The 11,433-nt window shown below is 47.7% G+C and overlaps 5 protein-coding genes across 5 annotated transcripts; 1 reads left to right on the plus strand and 4 right to left on the minus strand.

Moving 5' to 3' along the window:
- Window positions 1-25: 25 nt before the first annotated feature.
- LY89DRAFT_653514 (actin-like ATPase domain-containing protein) lies at window positions 26-2,792 on the minus strand. Its single transcript, XM_018212255.1, has 8 exons — window positions 2,533-2,792; window positions 2,429-2,469; window positions 2,218-2,378; window positions 1,900-2,164; window positions 1,562-1,852; window positions 1,208-1,497; window positions 975-1,136; window positions 26-919 (listed from the first exon to the last, which is right to left on the minus strand). The coding sequence occupies exons 1-8, from the start codon at window positions 2,603-2,605 to the stop codon at window positions 511-513; spliced, it is 1,692 nt and encodes a 563-aa protein (XP_018066316.1). The 5' UTR covers window positions 2,606-2,792; the 3' UTR covers window positions 26-510.
- A 734-nt stretch (window positions 2,793-3,526) lies between these two features.
- On the plus strand, window positions 3,527-5,250 carry LY89DRAFT_217207 (uncharacterized protein). The gene is made up of 3 exons (XM_018205913.1): window positions 3,527-3,647; window positions 3,703-4,364; window positions 4,429-5,250. The coding sequence occupies exons 2-3, from the start codon at window positions 3,716-3,718 to the stop codon at window positions 5,004-5,006; spliced, it is 1,227 nt and encodes a 408-aa protein (XP_018066317.1). The 5' UTR covers window positions 3,527-3,647; window positions 3,703-3,715; the 3' UTR covers window positions 5,007-5,250.
- LY89DRAFT_653517 (uncharacterized protein) lies at window positions 5,091-7,006 on the minus strand (the record flags this gene model as incomplete). The annotated part of the gene is made up of 4 exons (XM_018212256.1): window positions 6,376-7,006; window positions 5,771-6,325; window positions 5,487-5,617; window positions 5,091-5,212 (listed from the first exon to the last, which is right to left on the minus strand). Exons 1-4 carry the CDS (start codon window positions 6,867-6,869, stop codon window positions 5,091-5,093), a joined length of 1,302 nt encoding a protein of 433 aa, XP_018066318.1. The 5' UTR covers window positions 6,870-7,006.
- A 299-nt stretch (window positions 7,007-7,305) lies between these two features.
- On the minus strand, window positions 7,306-9,537 carry LY89DRAFT_688445 (SHMT-domain-containing protein). Its single transcript, XM_018215704.1, has 6 exons — window positions 9,409-9,537; window positions 9,234-9,352; window positions 9,124-9,180; window positions 8,975-9,068; window positions 8,789-8,926; window positions 7,306-8,742 (listed from the first exon to the last, which is right to left on the minus strand). The coding sequence occupies exons 2-6, from the start codon at window positions 9,345-9,347 to the stop codon at window positions 7,595-7,597; spliced, it is 1,551 nt and encodes a 516-aa protein (XP_018066319.1). The 5' UTR covers window positions 9,348-9,352; window positions 9,409-9,537; the 3' UTR covers window positions 7,306-7,594.
- Window positions 9,538-10,007: 470 nt separating this feature from the next.
- Window positions 10,008-11,195, minus strand: LY89DRAFT_688446 (uncharacterized protein). The gene is made up of 4 exons (XM_018215705.1): window positions 11,166-11,195; window positions 10,741-11,010; window positions 10,538-10,688; window positions 10,008-10,487 (listed from the first exon to the last, which is right to left on the minus strand). Coding segments are annotated over exons 1-4 (585 nt in total). The 5' UTR covers window positions 11,168-11,195; the 3' UTR covers window positions 10,008-10,325.
- Window positions 11,196-11,433: the final 238 nt, after the last annotated feature.

Genomic DNA, 11,433 nt, shown 5'->3' on the forward strand with positions numbered 1-11,433 from the left:
TTGGCTGGAATGACAGCAATCAATCCCCATGTTAAACACCACGACACCCAAGACATTGAATCGAAACACTTCTATGAGTAATGAGTATGCTCCGATCCCTACAAACCGACTCCTCGCTCCTAAAGGTCTTTAAAACCTTAGGAGGATAGGGGCTTCTACGCATCGCAATCACTTCTTTGCTCTCCCAAACTCTGGCGAATCCGAGTTGGACAGCCAGGACACGTTGATAATTTCAAAAATCTATCAGTTGCTCTAATTTCGAAGACATCAGTACTGCGAGGTATGAGTCTGCAGCTAACGTCATCCGAGTGGCAACAACACATCATCAAAAACTCAAAACCTCTGCCTAAAACCAACATTATTTATAAAACATATTTTCTATTCAAACCCAAAAAGCATACAACAAGAAGCATTCAAGACTGATACCATGAAGATTCCAGTCCTCTGGGCGTACTATATCCACCATTCCTGTTGTCCAAATTCTCCGAAACTCCAACGTTACTTGACATTTTATGCGTACTCTGCAGTTATGGTATCATATCTTTTTCCCAAGCACAGAAGCATGTACTTCGTCGAAGCCGACAGATACTCTGCTTCCACGTCGCCCTTGATCAGATAGTACCATTTCCCATCCGCGTTCTTCGTCAGAGTGGATTCCATATCTTCGCTCGAGATCGATCGAAGGTCAGCGCGCAAAGTGACCAGAGTGCGGCAGTTCTCGTTGGGATGCACTGGTGCAATTGTGCTGATCTCGTCGCACATCACATCCATTGAAGTCTCGGTGGGTGGGCCAATCTCTGCCAAGAAATTCTGCTGGAAGAGAATCCGCTTGGTTTTGCGTTCTTCCACGGGATCGCCTCTTTTGATGAACCATTGCATTTCAGCAACTCTGTCTGTCTGATCGACTTCGTCGAAGAACCTATGTTTTTGCGTCAGCCTACATGTTCATGATTGATGTTGATGTTGGTTCTTACTTCTTGCTGGCGTCGTGTCTTTCGGGGTCAAACTTCACATGAAGTCGGATTCCGTAATGCTTTCTTGCTGCTCTTGATGTCACACCGACTGCTGCTAGGTCTTCATTCGTGTGGCCCAATCCCATCAGTACAGCTCCACGGGTAACGGCGGTCCAAGCGTTGCTAAAAGAGAGTGTTAGTCTTTGGTCCTGAGGGAAGGCATTCAGGCAATTTCAAAGATTTGTTCAACTTACGGTGGCTGGATGACTTCGATCGATGTTCCGAGCGCGGCTCGCAATCGTTCTTTCAGATAGCTGTTTTCTCCGAAACCCCCAACCAGGAACACTGCCCTGATTTTCTTGCTTGAAGACACAATCTGTTGCTCAACGAGGCTTATAACTTGAGATACGACTGGCTCGAAAACTGCTCGCATCTCTGCACGCGTGATTAAGAGTCTTCCACGCTTGATGCCAAGGCCTTCGTTATTGGCAAGACCTGGAACGGGGATTGTGTATGATGATAAGTCGGAGTATTGCTTCTTGATCTGTTTTAAGAGTTTAGAGAGTGCTTTAATCGAAAGAGTGCACATCAACAAAGTTGTTACTTACGACCAAGTCAAATCGTTCCATTGCCTCAGCCAACAGTTCAGCATCCCAACCTTCCTCTTGTCCAATCTTCGTTGTCAAGAATCTAGCAAACCTCCGATTGAGATACGTCGAACCACACATACCTCCGGATCCTGGTGATGCCTCTCTGATGTTCAATTTTGGCTGGAGTTGGGTGATGGTGTAGGAAATAAGATCAACTGTTCCACCACCTGCATCACACAAGACAAAGCTATCATCGATCTTCAAGTCGTGTGTGTCGAGACTGTTGAGGGTATAGATGGCAGCAGCTTCCTATGCATCATAAGCTTCCAACACCACTTTGGGCTTTCACGACCTACCGGTTCCGAGACCAACAATATCTTCCCCAATCCGTTCAGACCCGCCCGACTGGCGGCTTCAAGGGTCTTCTCTTTGGCCACCTCAGACCAGATGGCCGGCACCGTCAAGCAGTATTCGATCGGGATCGTACGAAGAATCGATGTTCCCAGCTTTTGCTCTAAAGTATACATCAGATGATCTCGCAAGGCGGTTAGATAATCGGTTGCCAACGATTCTGGCGACGTTTCGTGTCCAGGATCGACCAGTCGTCCTCCAACAAGTCCGCTTGTCAATGTCAGATCATGTATAACAATGAGGCTCGCCCCAGACTTGCTTACAGCTTGAACAAACGGTGTCTATCTTCTAGTGCGGGGATCTGGAATCCCCATTCTTTGCCTTCGGCTGTATATCGCAGCTCAGTTGGTACTTTATCCATTATCTTTCCTTCCTTGCTCTCCAAGCTTGAAGGCCAATTGTTGACCACAGTTTGCTGCTCAGGCTAGGATCGTTTAGCTTTGAGGTCTTCAATATGGGATGTATTCTTCCTACCCTTCGAGTTTCCGCCCATGCAATTCCGGAGTATGTGGTACCTACGGCGGATCATCAGTGACTATCGCAACGGCCATTTCGACGCAATTTGAGCTTTATCGTACCAAAATCAATTCCGATGATCAGCTTCCGCTGCTGTCCGCTGCCTAACGACATTCCGGCAAATGCGTCGTCCATCTTCGATAGCAATGGTTTTACGACTCAAAGGTTCAGTTATTTACAATCAATAGTCATCTACAGCATTAGACTTCTGACTCAAAGGTATGTAGGTATTTTCGGATGGGAAACAGAGAGGTCGACAGACGAGGCTGGATTGATCACCATCGACGAGCAGGGCAGTGCAGCGAGTAGAAGAGGAGCAGAGTCTCGGAGCCTCACCCACCCCTTACCCTGATCCGGGTGAAGCAATATTCGGGCATTTTGGTGGCTTGCTGCACGTTTCATTGCTTTTGGCTCAGCCGTTGCTCGGCGCGTGCATGATAATACTATTCTTGGTTACCTTCCCAAGGACACCTGCAGCCCCCAAACCTCAGCCTCGAATAGGCTTCCTTTGCTACACACCATTTCAAGGGTCCAGAAGCACGAAAAGCGCCAGGATACGTGTCCGCAGTCACATTATTTCGACAAGGATTTCGGTCAGAGCCTCGTGCCCATCATTGATGCATATCTCGCGGGAGAGGTTCAGCTCTACCCCGCCAAAAGCTCGATTTTGGAATTTCACAATTTTGATTTTGGATCCTATGAAATAGTCATTACGTCGTGAGATTGGTCTATCACAACTACAATTTTGATGCTTGTGTCGGATGCCTCTGTTCTATCTGGAATGACGAGCACAATACAACGACGGGCGCTTCGGAGTAGGCCTCCTATAATTCCTGACCGTGGGAGCTCACACCAGGCTGGGAACATGGACAACGAGGCGGAAAGATCGAGTCGATCACCCACACGCATTTCGGAGAACATTGACGAGTCAAAAATAACTTCAGAGTCAGATATAACAAGTCTGGCTGCACTGCAAGCCTCGACGACATTACTTCCGAAAGGCACCAAGGAGATTGATTATTCAATTGATTCTGATTGCGAAGACTCAGACGACGAAGGGGATGAGCATGAGGGAGCAGGAATTTCTCCAGAGGAACCACGGAGTAAGACACTCATTGTGAGAATGTCCAGTTCTATATACTGACATCTATGAAGAAGCTAGTCCCGCCAAATCAAGGTATTTAACCAAAGAAATCAGCATCAAGGAATGAAGTGCAGCTAATCTCTATCAGCGAGTCGACGAAAATGTTTCCTACCTCTGGCTCTTCTCGATCTTCAATAGTGGTGGGACGCCCCGATTCCACCGTCTTGGAGCCTGGCAATGGACATTCTGCCATGACCTTGACTCAATCTGATGAATTATCAACGTTCCGGCCCCCAGAGCAGACCGAATTCCTCTTGAACCAGGTCCTCGAAAGAAATCAGGTGCTCGAAAAGACAAGACAGGAGCTCGAAGCAGCGTCTTCGACCTCCCAATCTCTAGCTTCTCAAGTCAAGAAATTGCAAAAGGAATTAGATGATGCACATAGTTTTATCTTCAACCTACAACCAGCAACACATGTCATCACGCCGACTCAAGCTCTCGAAGACTATAAAACGCTTTGCATGAAGGTAGAAGACTGGGTGCAAGACAATCTCGGCGATGGGTTAGAAAAGGGCATGCATGTGGATGACATTACCATAGAAAGCGTGGAACAATTCGTGTCATTGGTATCTCCACAAGGACGAAGCGCTTTCGGTATACCGAAGACCGCTGAAAATATCTTGATAGAATCTATCATGAACTTTCTGTACAGACGGATATTCAGATTGGACTTCTGGTGTATGGAACCTGACGCGATGTTGTTCTTGGAACATATTGAGAGGAGTATGCACAAACTCGAGCCTCGTCGAAGTAAGTCTAGGAGACAGCTCAAATTTCACCTCGTCTTGCCACATTGACTAATGATTTCTTACAGGTTTCGCAACCATACGAACATGGCGCAGCGAAACACTTCTCGCTCTTGCCAATCGCCCCGAATACACTGCCCTGAAGCAACAGACCCTCCGAAATTTGACACTTGACCTAAGTGCTTCTCTGAGCGTCTTCCTACCCAATTGCGACGTAGACGAAGTCTGCAAATCCCTCCAAGAATCGCTCATCGAACCAGCCGCTTCTCTAGCCCACAGATTCCAACTATCCGTCGACAGATTCGAGGTCGAGTTCACGGGCTTGAACCCAGTTAGCTGCAGACATGCCGATATGACTCTTTACGAATACCAGAATTTGTCAGGCAAAATTTTGAAATCGCCTGCTGCCACGAACAATGTATATATCATGGACGTTTGCCCTGGTCTTTTCTACACCAAAGTCAAAGCAGACGGTTTCGGAGACCAAGAGGTGCTAAAGAAACCGAAGATTTTAGTAGCGGCTACGAAACCGGGCGAGAGAGAATGGCAGCCTCCTACAACGAGACCGGGTCATCCGTCTACTTTGCTGGCATGGTTGGACGAGACTTGTGCTGCAAAGAAGCGCAGCAAGCCGTGGTATACTTAGAAATATGGCAATTGAACGTGGAGATTGAGAATACGGTGCTTGCATGATGGTAATATGAGTTTAGATATCGATACATTTCGCTGCTCAATGCGGTAGATTGTCTGTATGAAATTGGCAGTTCACGTCATGCTGGTCATTTCCGTATCTATCGATCTTTTTGTGATCCGCGAAGCAGTTCCAGCAGAATTGTGCACAACACTTCGTATCTTGTATATTGTCAGTTGTCGTAGGTGTCTATGGTGACAGCATAGCGAAAAGTGTTGATGACGAATTCAGGAACGGAAGAAATGTATGCAGGCAGTCTAAGTGCTTAGCAACTACGATGTGTTGACCATAATCCCAGGCAGGCCCAGCAGAATTGATGATAGCATCTCGTGCCTGAACCAGTCAGTCACTTGATCGAACTGAATCCATCACAGCAAAGGCCGACCCCCTTCCAAAAGTTCCATTTCAAAAAGTGCAAAGAAAAAGCCGGCTTACAAGTCATATGCGCACACCCAGCATTCTTCTCAATCGGCCACGAACAACCAGGACACTTCTTAGTCGTCTTCTCCACCGTCGACATACTAGCCTCCTCTTCAACCTGCCTTTTCCAAACCCGCTCTCTCTGCCTCTGCCTCTCCTCCTCCTCTTTCCTCCACCTCTCTTCCTGCACCCTCCTCACCTCCTCCGCCTCCTGCTGCTCTCGAACCCTAACCAACTCCCTCCTAGCCTCCTCCTCCTCCCTCTCAACCCTCCCCTTAAACCCCCTCGGATCCCTCAACATCTCCTCAAACTCCTCGCAGCTCAACCTCTCATGCCACACCCCGCCATGCCGAAAACAAGACCGAAACCCACACTTCTCGCACCGCACAATCGGCTGCTCCATCCCCGTCGCATGCAGCTGTCCAAACCCGCAGTTGGGCGCTGGACACCAGACGAAATCGGCATCAGCGCCGACGGCGCTGCGGAAGGACAGTTCTTCGTAGCGGGCGAAGGTTGAGGGCGTGGCGTGCCGGCGGATGTCCGGGTAGGTGAGCGGGACGGGGCATTCGGGGCAGGTGAGTTGGTTCCAGGGTTTGGTGGTCAGGCCCGTGGTGATGCATTTTGAGAGGCAGGAGGTGCAGAGTGAAGGTTGATGGGTGCAGGATGGGGTGATGAAGGGGGGTGGGGAGAGCGTGGGTGTCAAGTCTTCGATGCAGATTATGCAGCTGGTTGGCACGTTGGTTTGTATAGGTGTTGGACTTGAGGCGTTGATGAAAGGGTTGTCGGAACGTATTTCTTGTGGTGTGAGTGTCGTTATTGAAGCTGTGGATGTACTAGCTTTGGGTGATGAATGACTGTGAGAATATTAGACTTTGAGATCGTGTAGCTGTGTTGGGGTACTTACCTAGAATCTGTATCATTCATGTTATCACTCCAAAATCGAGCAGCATCTATATACCCAAAAGTCTCTTCAACAGGTCTCACTTCCTTATCTCCATTCTGCATGTCAGATACTAAGTTGTCTGTTCTCGTGCCTTGAAAACTTGGGTTGCTAGCCACATTACTTGAAGATTCTCCCCACATATTTTCTTTGGCAATTTGATTACTGGAAGATTTATTGCTCATCATATGCTCATAGAAATTGAGCATTGCGACTTGCTCAACCATCTCGTCATGGTTCGAGAACCCCATTCCATCCGCCTCTCCAGCCCTATCCAAACTATATGGTGAACCAAAAACAGAGACATCTGCGGATTCATATACAGATTGAACTGGAGCCGGGGAGTATATTGGCATTTCTTGTGTCCAAGGTTTGGGTATCTCCTGCTCTTCTCCACTGCGAAAATATTGCTTCACTGAGCTCTGGTTTGTCACTGTCGAATTGGATGGAACTCTCATCTTGTCCAAAGACAGCCCCGAAGGCGAGACTCGTGGAGGCAAACGTAGAGAACTGATATCAAGTCACTACAAAACTCGCAGATAACAGACATAACGGCGAAAAAAAGCAAGCAAACCTCTGTCCCGCAGCCTCGTCTTGTAAACGCTTGTACGACCACGCCTCATCCTCAACAATAGACTCTCCTCGAAAATCTCCGCTCTTATCAGAAAAGGTCTCTTCTTTGCGTATACTACGCTTACTGAGAGACCTGAAAATTCTCTTCATTTTGGTGACATGTAGAGAAGATGGAGGGGATCAGGCTGTGGGAATTCCACATCTTTCTAGGTGGGCGGTTCATGCACCCGGCAGCCTTGACAGAGCGGAGCCTCACTGGAGGAGAGGTTCTATTTGTTTTCTTATCTGAGTCATGGTATAGATAGCGGGGTGATCGAGGCTGCAGAAGAAACTAAGTTGTCTTATGTCTGTGGATTTATTTTGACACAATTTTGCTCGATCGAGGTACAAAAGTTTGTCCTGCAATGAAAGTTTTGACAGCGGAAGATGACATACATTTCGGATACACCTTTTTTTACATTTAGAACAGGCAGAAAGTTAAGAAAAAGCAATTTTCAGAAACCAAGGCTGTGACACAGCGGTGTATGCCTTAAACCATTACCATTGTTACTGAGTAGCGTGTGTTGAATCTACTCAGATATCACTACTGCATTACGCCTTACCAAAATGCCTATGTACTGGACTCCCAAGGCAAAGAGAAAGTTCCAACCCACTCCTCGACCTCACTTCTCAGCTGCACAATCTCGCTCTCATTATCACCCTCTCCGAGGTACTCCATGAAAGCTTTCACACTTCCTGGGTTCTTCCTGCCCTTCGCTTCAGCAGCCTCCTTGGCTGTCTTGTTCAGTCTTTGGGTGATGGTAATTGCTCTGTTCACAACATCCGCCACCCGAACGAAATCATCTGGTTGGAAACCTCGAGTCGTCATGGCTGGCGTGCCCATTCTCAGTCCACCTGGTTTCAGAGCTGACTTGTCGCCTGGAACGGTATTCTTGTTGCTTGCGACGCCCACCAATTCTAAGATACGCTCTACTCTGGCTCCATCAACACCTTGAGGTTTGAGGTCCACCAGAACGAGATGATTGTCTGTACCGCCTGAGACAATAGAGTAACCTAATCCGCCCTTGTCTTTAGGATCTCCTAATCGCTTGGCGAACGCTTGTGCATTCTGAAGTACTGCTTCTTGATATGCTCTGAACTCTGGACTTTGTGCTTGCTTAAGCGCCACAGCCAGTGCTGTAATGGTATGATTATGAGGTCCACCTTGATGTCCTGGGAAGACTGAAGAATTGATAGGGTCTTCAAGATTCCACATCTCCTGCTCGTTAGTCTTGGGGTTGACTTTCCGTACTCCCTTCCTGAAGAAGATCATAGCACCTCGAGGTCCTCTTAATGACTTGTGTGTAGTTGTGGTGACAACATCCGCGTATTCAAATGGAGTTGGGATAACCTTGGCAGCTACCAACCCAGAGATGTGTGCTATATCAGCTAAAAGGTATGCTCCGACCTTGTCGGCGATTTCTCGAAAGCGATCGTATTCAATCAGTCTGCTGTAAGCAGACGTACCGGCAATAATCAACTTCGGCCTGTATAGCGTGGCCAGATCCTCCAATTTGGCATAGTCAATGAGACCTGTGCTTTCGTCCAAACGATATGGTAAGGTCTCGAAATATTTTGAAATGGCAGAAATCTTCTTTGTAGGTGTTTGGTATCCATGGGAAAGATGCCCACCGTGTGGTAAATCCAAACCCATTATGCGATCGTGCGTATTTAGGAGTGCGGAGTATGCGTAGAGGTTGGCAGGAGATCCAGATAAAGCTTCCATAGTCAGTCAATGTTATGCTAGTAGATGTCCTTGACCTACGCTGAACATTAACACCCCAGTCTGAATCTTTCAACCCAAAGGTCTGCAGAGCACGGCTCTGGCATAATCTCTCTGCCTCGTCGATGAATTCATTTCCACCATAATATCTTGCTCCAGGATAACCTTCAGAGTATTTGTCTACCAAGGGTCAGAGAAGAGTCACCCACTTCCTTTCTAAGAACGTACTTTGCATAACACTTCCGAGTGCATCGAGAACAGCTTGGGATGTAAAGTTTTCGGAGGGAATGAGGTTGATAAAGTGCTTTTGCCTTCGTTTCTCCTGTATATTCATGAATATGAAGCTCTGACACAAATCATGGGCGTCATGACATTACATTTTGGAGGATGTTGTATATTTGAGGATCTGCATGTTCGAGGTCTGCTGCGAGAAGCTTTAAAGAATGATTAGAACAAAATAAGAGTGTTACTGAGGATTACAACGTACTTTTTGTTGTGACTCTGCTGTCATGGACGAAGCTCGTCTGGCACCACATATTGGCTTCCCTCGTCCAACCGCAGCTCTAGCCAACGACCTTGAGGCTCCCTTGAAGAGCGACATAACGACTTCCAGACGATCAGCACAACCATGAAGAAAGTATTGAGAACTCAATTGAACTTACCGCCTCGACGAGAAATATCCTCGCACGGTTACAGACGGAAATCCGAACTCCGGACAGAAATGGCCGAACTTTCACGATCGTTCTTCCAAGATTGTTTTCCCTGCCGTGCCCACCAAACGGATTGGTCTTAGCGCTGAACGGGGGTGATATCGTAACTTTCGCCTCTCCAAATTCTCTTTCTTTCTTCTTCACACAACTAAAGCGGAAATGATCGATTGCCTTTACGACTGGGTACAGCTCTGGCCTTAACCGGCGGGCGATGTTGATATGTCTCGGGCTCACACTCACCACTCAATTGAGGGACAATGTGAATATATCTGATCCGTCACTGTTGGTTGTGATCCTTCTTGAAACTCGTTTCTCGTTGACTTCTGCGATCTTCAAACACTTCACTTACTCACGAAATGAGGTATTGAGCTGGATGCAAAGGATTGAGATCAGTCGGTCTGTGGAAATGGTGATTCATGATTTTGGCGTTGATTCCTACATTTGCGGAGATAACTCCGACATTTTCGACTCGTTTCCTGTGTCGCGTGCGCGGAGCTGAAGTGTCTGTTGTACGATATTTGGTTGTCATTCATGTCTATGGAGAAGCATTCCACCGAAGCATTATACGAGTAGAGACCACTGGAATTGTCCATCCGCCCATGTTTGTGATAGAGGCTCTGTTTGTTAATCCCATGGTGGCGTTCGAATGTTGAACTAAGGACGGGTGTACCGGAACATGACATTCTGCAGCTCCCTCACACTCAAATGAAGTCTACATATATCACAAATTCTTGTTGAAAGGACCTTGGTTCGAAATCGTGATGCTATTTCCGTGAATAGTGCAAGAAAAACGAGTCAAAGCAACCGGCCTGTATTTTTAGACCTTGCCAAATACACCCCGTATGCTGCCATCACAAAACGATCCCAGTCTACTTCTCCTCAGCTTCCTCTTCCTCACCGAATTGTGCACGTTGCTTGGCAACCACTCTCTCTTGCTTTCTCTCACGGGCAGCCTTGGTCTTCGCACGCTTGGCGTCCATCTCCTCCTTCAGGACTCTCTCACGGGCCTTCTCAGCCTTGGCTCGGTGAATCTGATATACCCATTAGCTCATGTACTAATTGTCCTTCCGTAACAACTTACGTGCTCAACCAATGCTCGCTTGTGCTTGAAGGTGTTACCCTTGCTGAGGTGGTAGAGTTCGTGATAAAGGTGCTTGTCGATCTTGCCGCTGGCACGGTACTTGACTAGGAGACGACGGAGGACACGGAGACGGCGCATCCAGACGACTTGGCTGTAGAAATATCAGCATATGCCTCCTTATCTGAACTTGACACCATTCGTACCTTGGCATACGAGCATCGGAGGTACCCTTTCTCTTACCGAAACCACGGTGTCTACCAATTCTTCGTGCAGCAGTGAGCTCACGGGCGCGAGTTCGGGAGTGCATGGTGACGGGCTTTCGGATAATGAGGCCATCTGCGACAAGCTTTCGGATGGTTTGGCGGGAGTTGGCATTGGAGATCTCGCTGGTCTCATTGGGATCGAGCCAAATCTTGCGCTTTCCGCAGCCCACGACGGAGGCGGCCAATCGTTTTTGGGTACGGAGAGATCCCCTATCGTGAGAATATAATGTTAGCATCTGTGTATTGACGGCGGCTTCTGAAGAGGGGAAGTCTATGACGCATCTGCTGATCCGGCGCATACAACGTCTGCCATCGCGCAAGGACGCTGAATCTGTCGGGAACATGAAGGAGCAGGCTTTTCTTACATCTTGACGGATTCCTGTGGTTGTCGAAGATGGTTGTCGTTGGGTGTTCGAGGTTCAAAAAAGAGGAGTCGTGAACTCGTCAACTTCGGTTAGCAATTATCGAAATTTTGTGTGGTGTGGGGACTAGCCCTCAAACCACGTGCCGATGTCCAACTTTGAAAATCAACTTCAACTATTTCCCCAGTAACTACATCTGCTACCATTCATAGAAGTCTATAGCATAAGCTGGGAGCATTCATCAACCAAAGTCTGACCGTCGGCTCACTTT

The sequence above is a fragment of the Mollisia scopiformis genome (genome assembly GCF_001500285.1).
Source record: "Mollisia scopiformis unplaced genomic scaffold LY89scaffold_22, whole genome shotgun sequence".
Lineage (NCBI taxonomy): Eukaryota > Fungi > Ascomycota > Leotiomycetes > Helotiales > Mollisiaceae > Mollisia > Mollisia scopiformis.

Coding starts and splice junctions, on each gene's coding strand:
- LY89DRAFT_688445 (XM_018215704.1), bottom strand. CDS start 9,347: ATGTCGCTCTTCAAGGGAGCCTCAAGGTCGTTGGCTAGAGCTGCGGTT. Junction 9,069..9,123: donor TATACAACATCCTCCAAAAT/GTAATGTCATGA, acceptor ATGAATATACAG/GAGAAACGAAGGCAAAAGCA. Junction 8,927..8,974: donor ACTCGGAAGTGTTATGCAAA/GTACGTTCTTAG, acceptor GACCCTTGGTAG/ACAAATACTCTGAAGGTTAT.
- LY89DRAFT_688446 (XM_018215705.1), bottom strand. Junction 10,689..10,740: donor TCCGATGCTCGTATGCCAAG/GTACGAATGGTG, acceptor ATATTTCTACAG/CCAAGTCGTCTGGATGCGCC. Junction 10,488..10,537: donor AGCGAGCATTGGTTGAGCAC/GTAAGTTGTTAC, acceptor TGGGTATATCAG/ATTCACCGAGCCAAGGCTGA.
- LY89DRAFT_653514 (XM_018212255.1), bottom strand. CDS start 2,605: ATGGACGACGCATTTGCCGGAATGTCGTTAGGCAGCGGACAGCAGCGG. Junction 1,498..1,561: donor TGGAACGATTTGACTTGGTC/GTAAGTAACAAC, acceptor CTCTTAAAACAG/ATCAAGAAGCAATACTCCGA. Junction 1,137..1,207: donor ATCGAAGTCATCCAGCCACC/GTAAGTTGAACA, acceptor ACTCTCTTTTAG/CAACGCTTGGACCGCCGTTA.
- LY89DRAFT_217207 (XM_018205913.1), top strand. CDS start 3,716: ATGTTTCCTACCTCTGGCTCTTCTCGATCTTCAATAGTGGTGGGACGC. Junction 4,365..4,428: donor CAAACTCGAGCCTCGTCGAA/GTAAGTCTAGGA, acceptor GATTTCTTACAG/GTTTCGCAACCATACGAACA.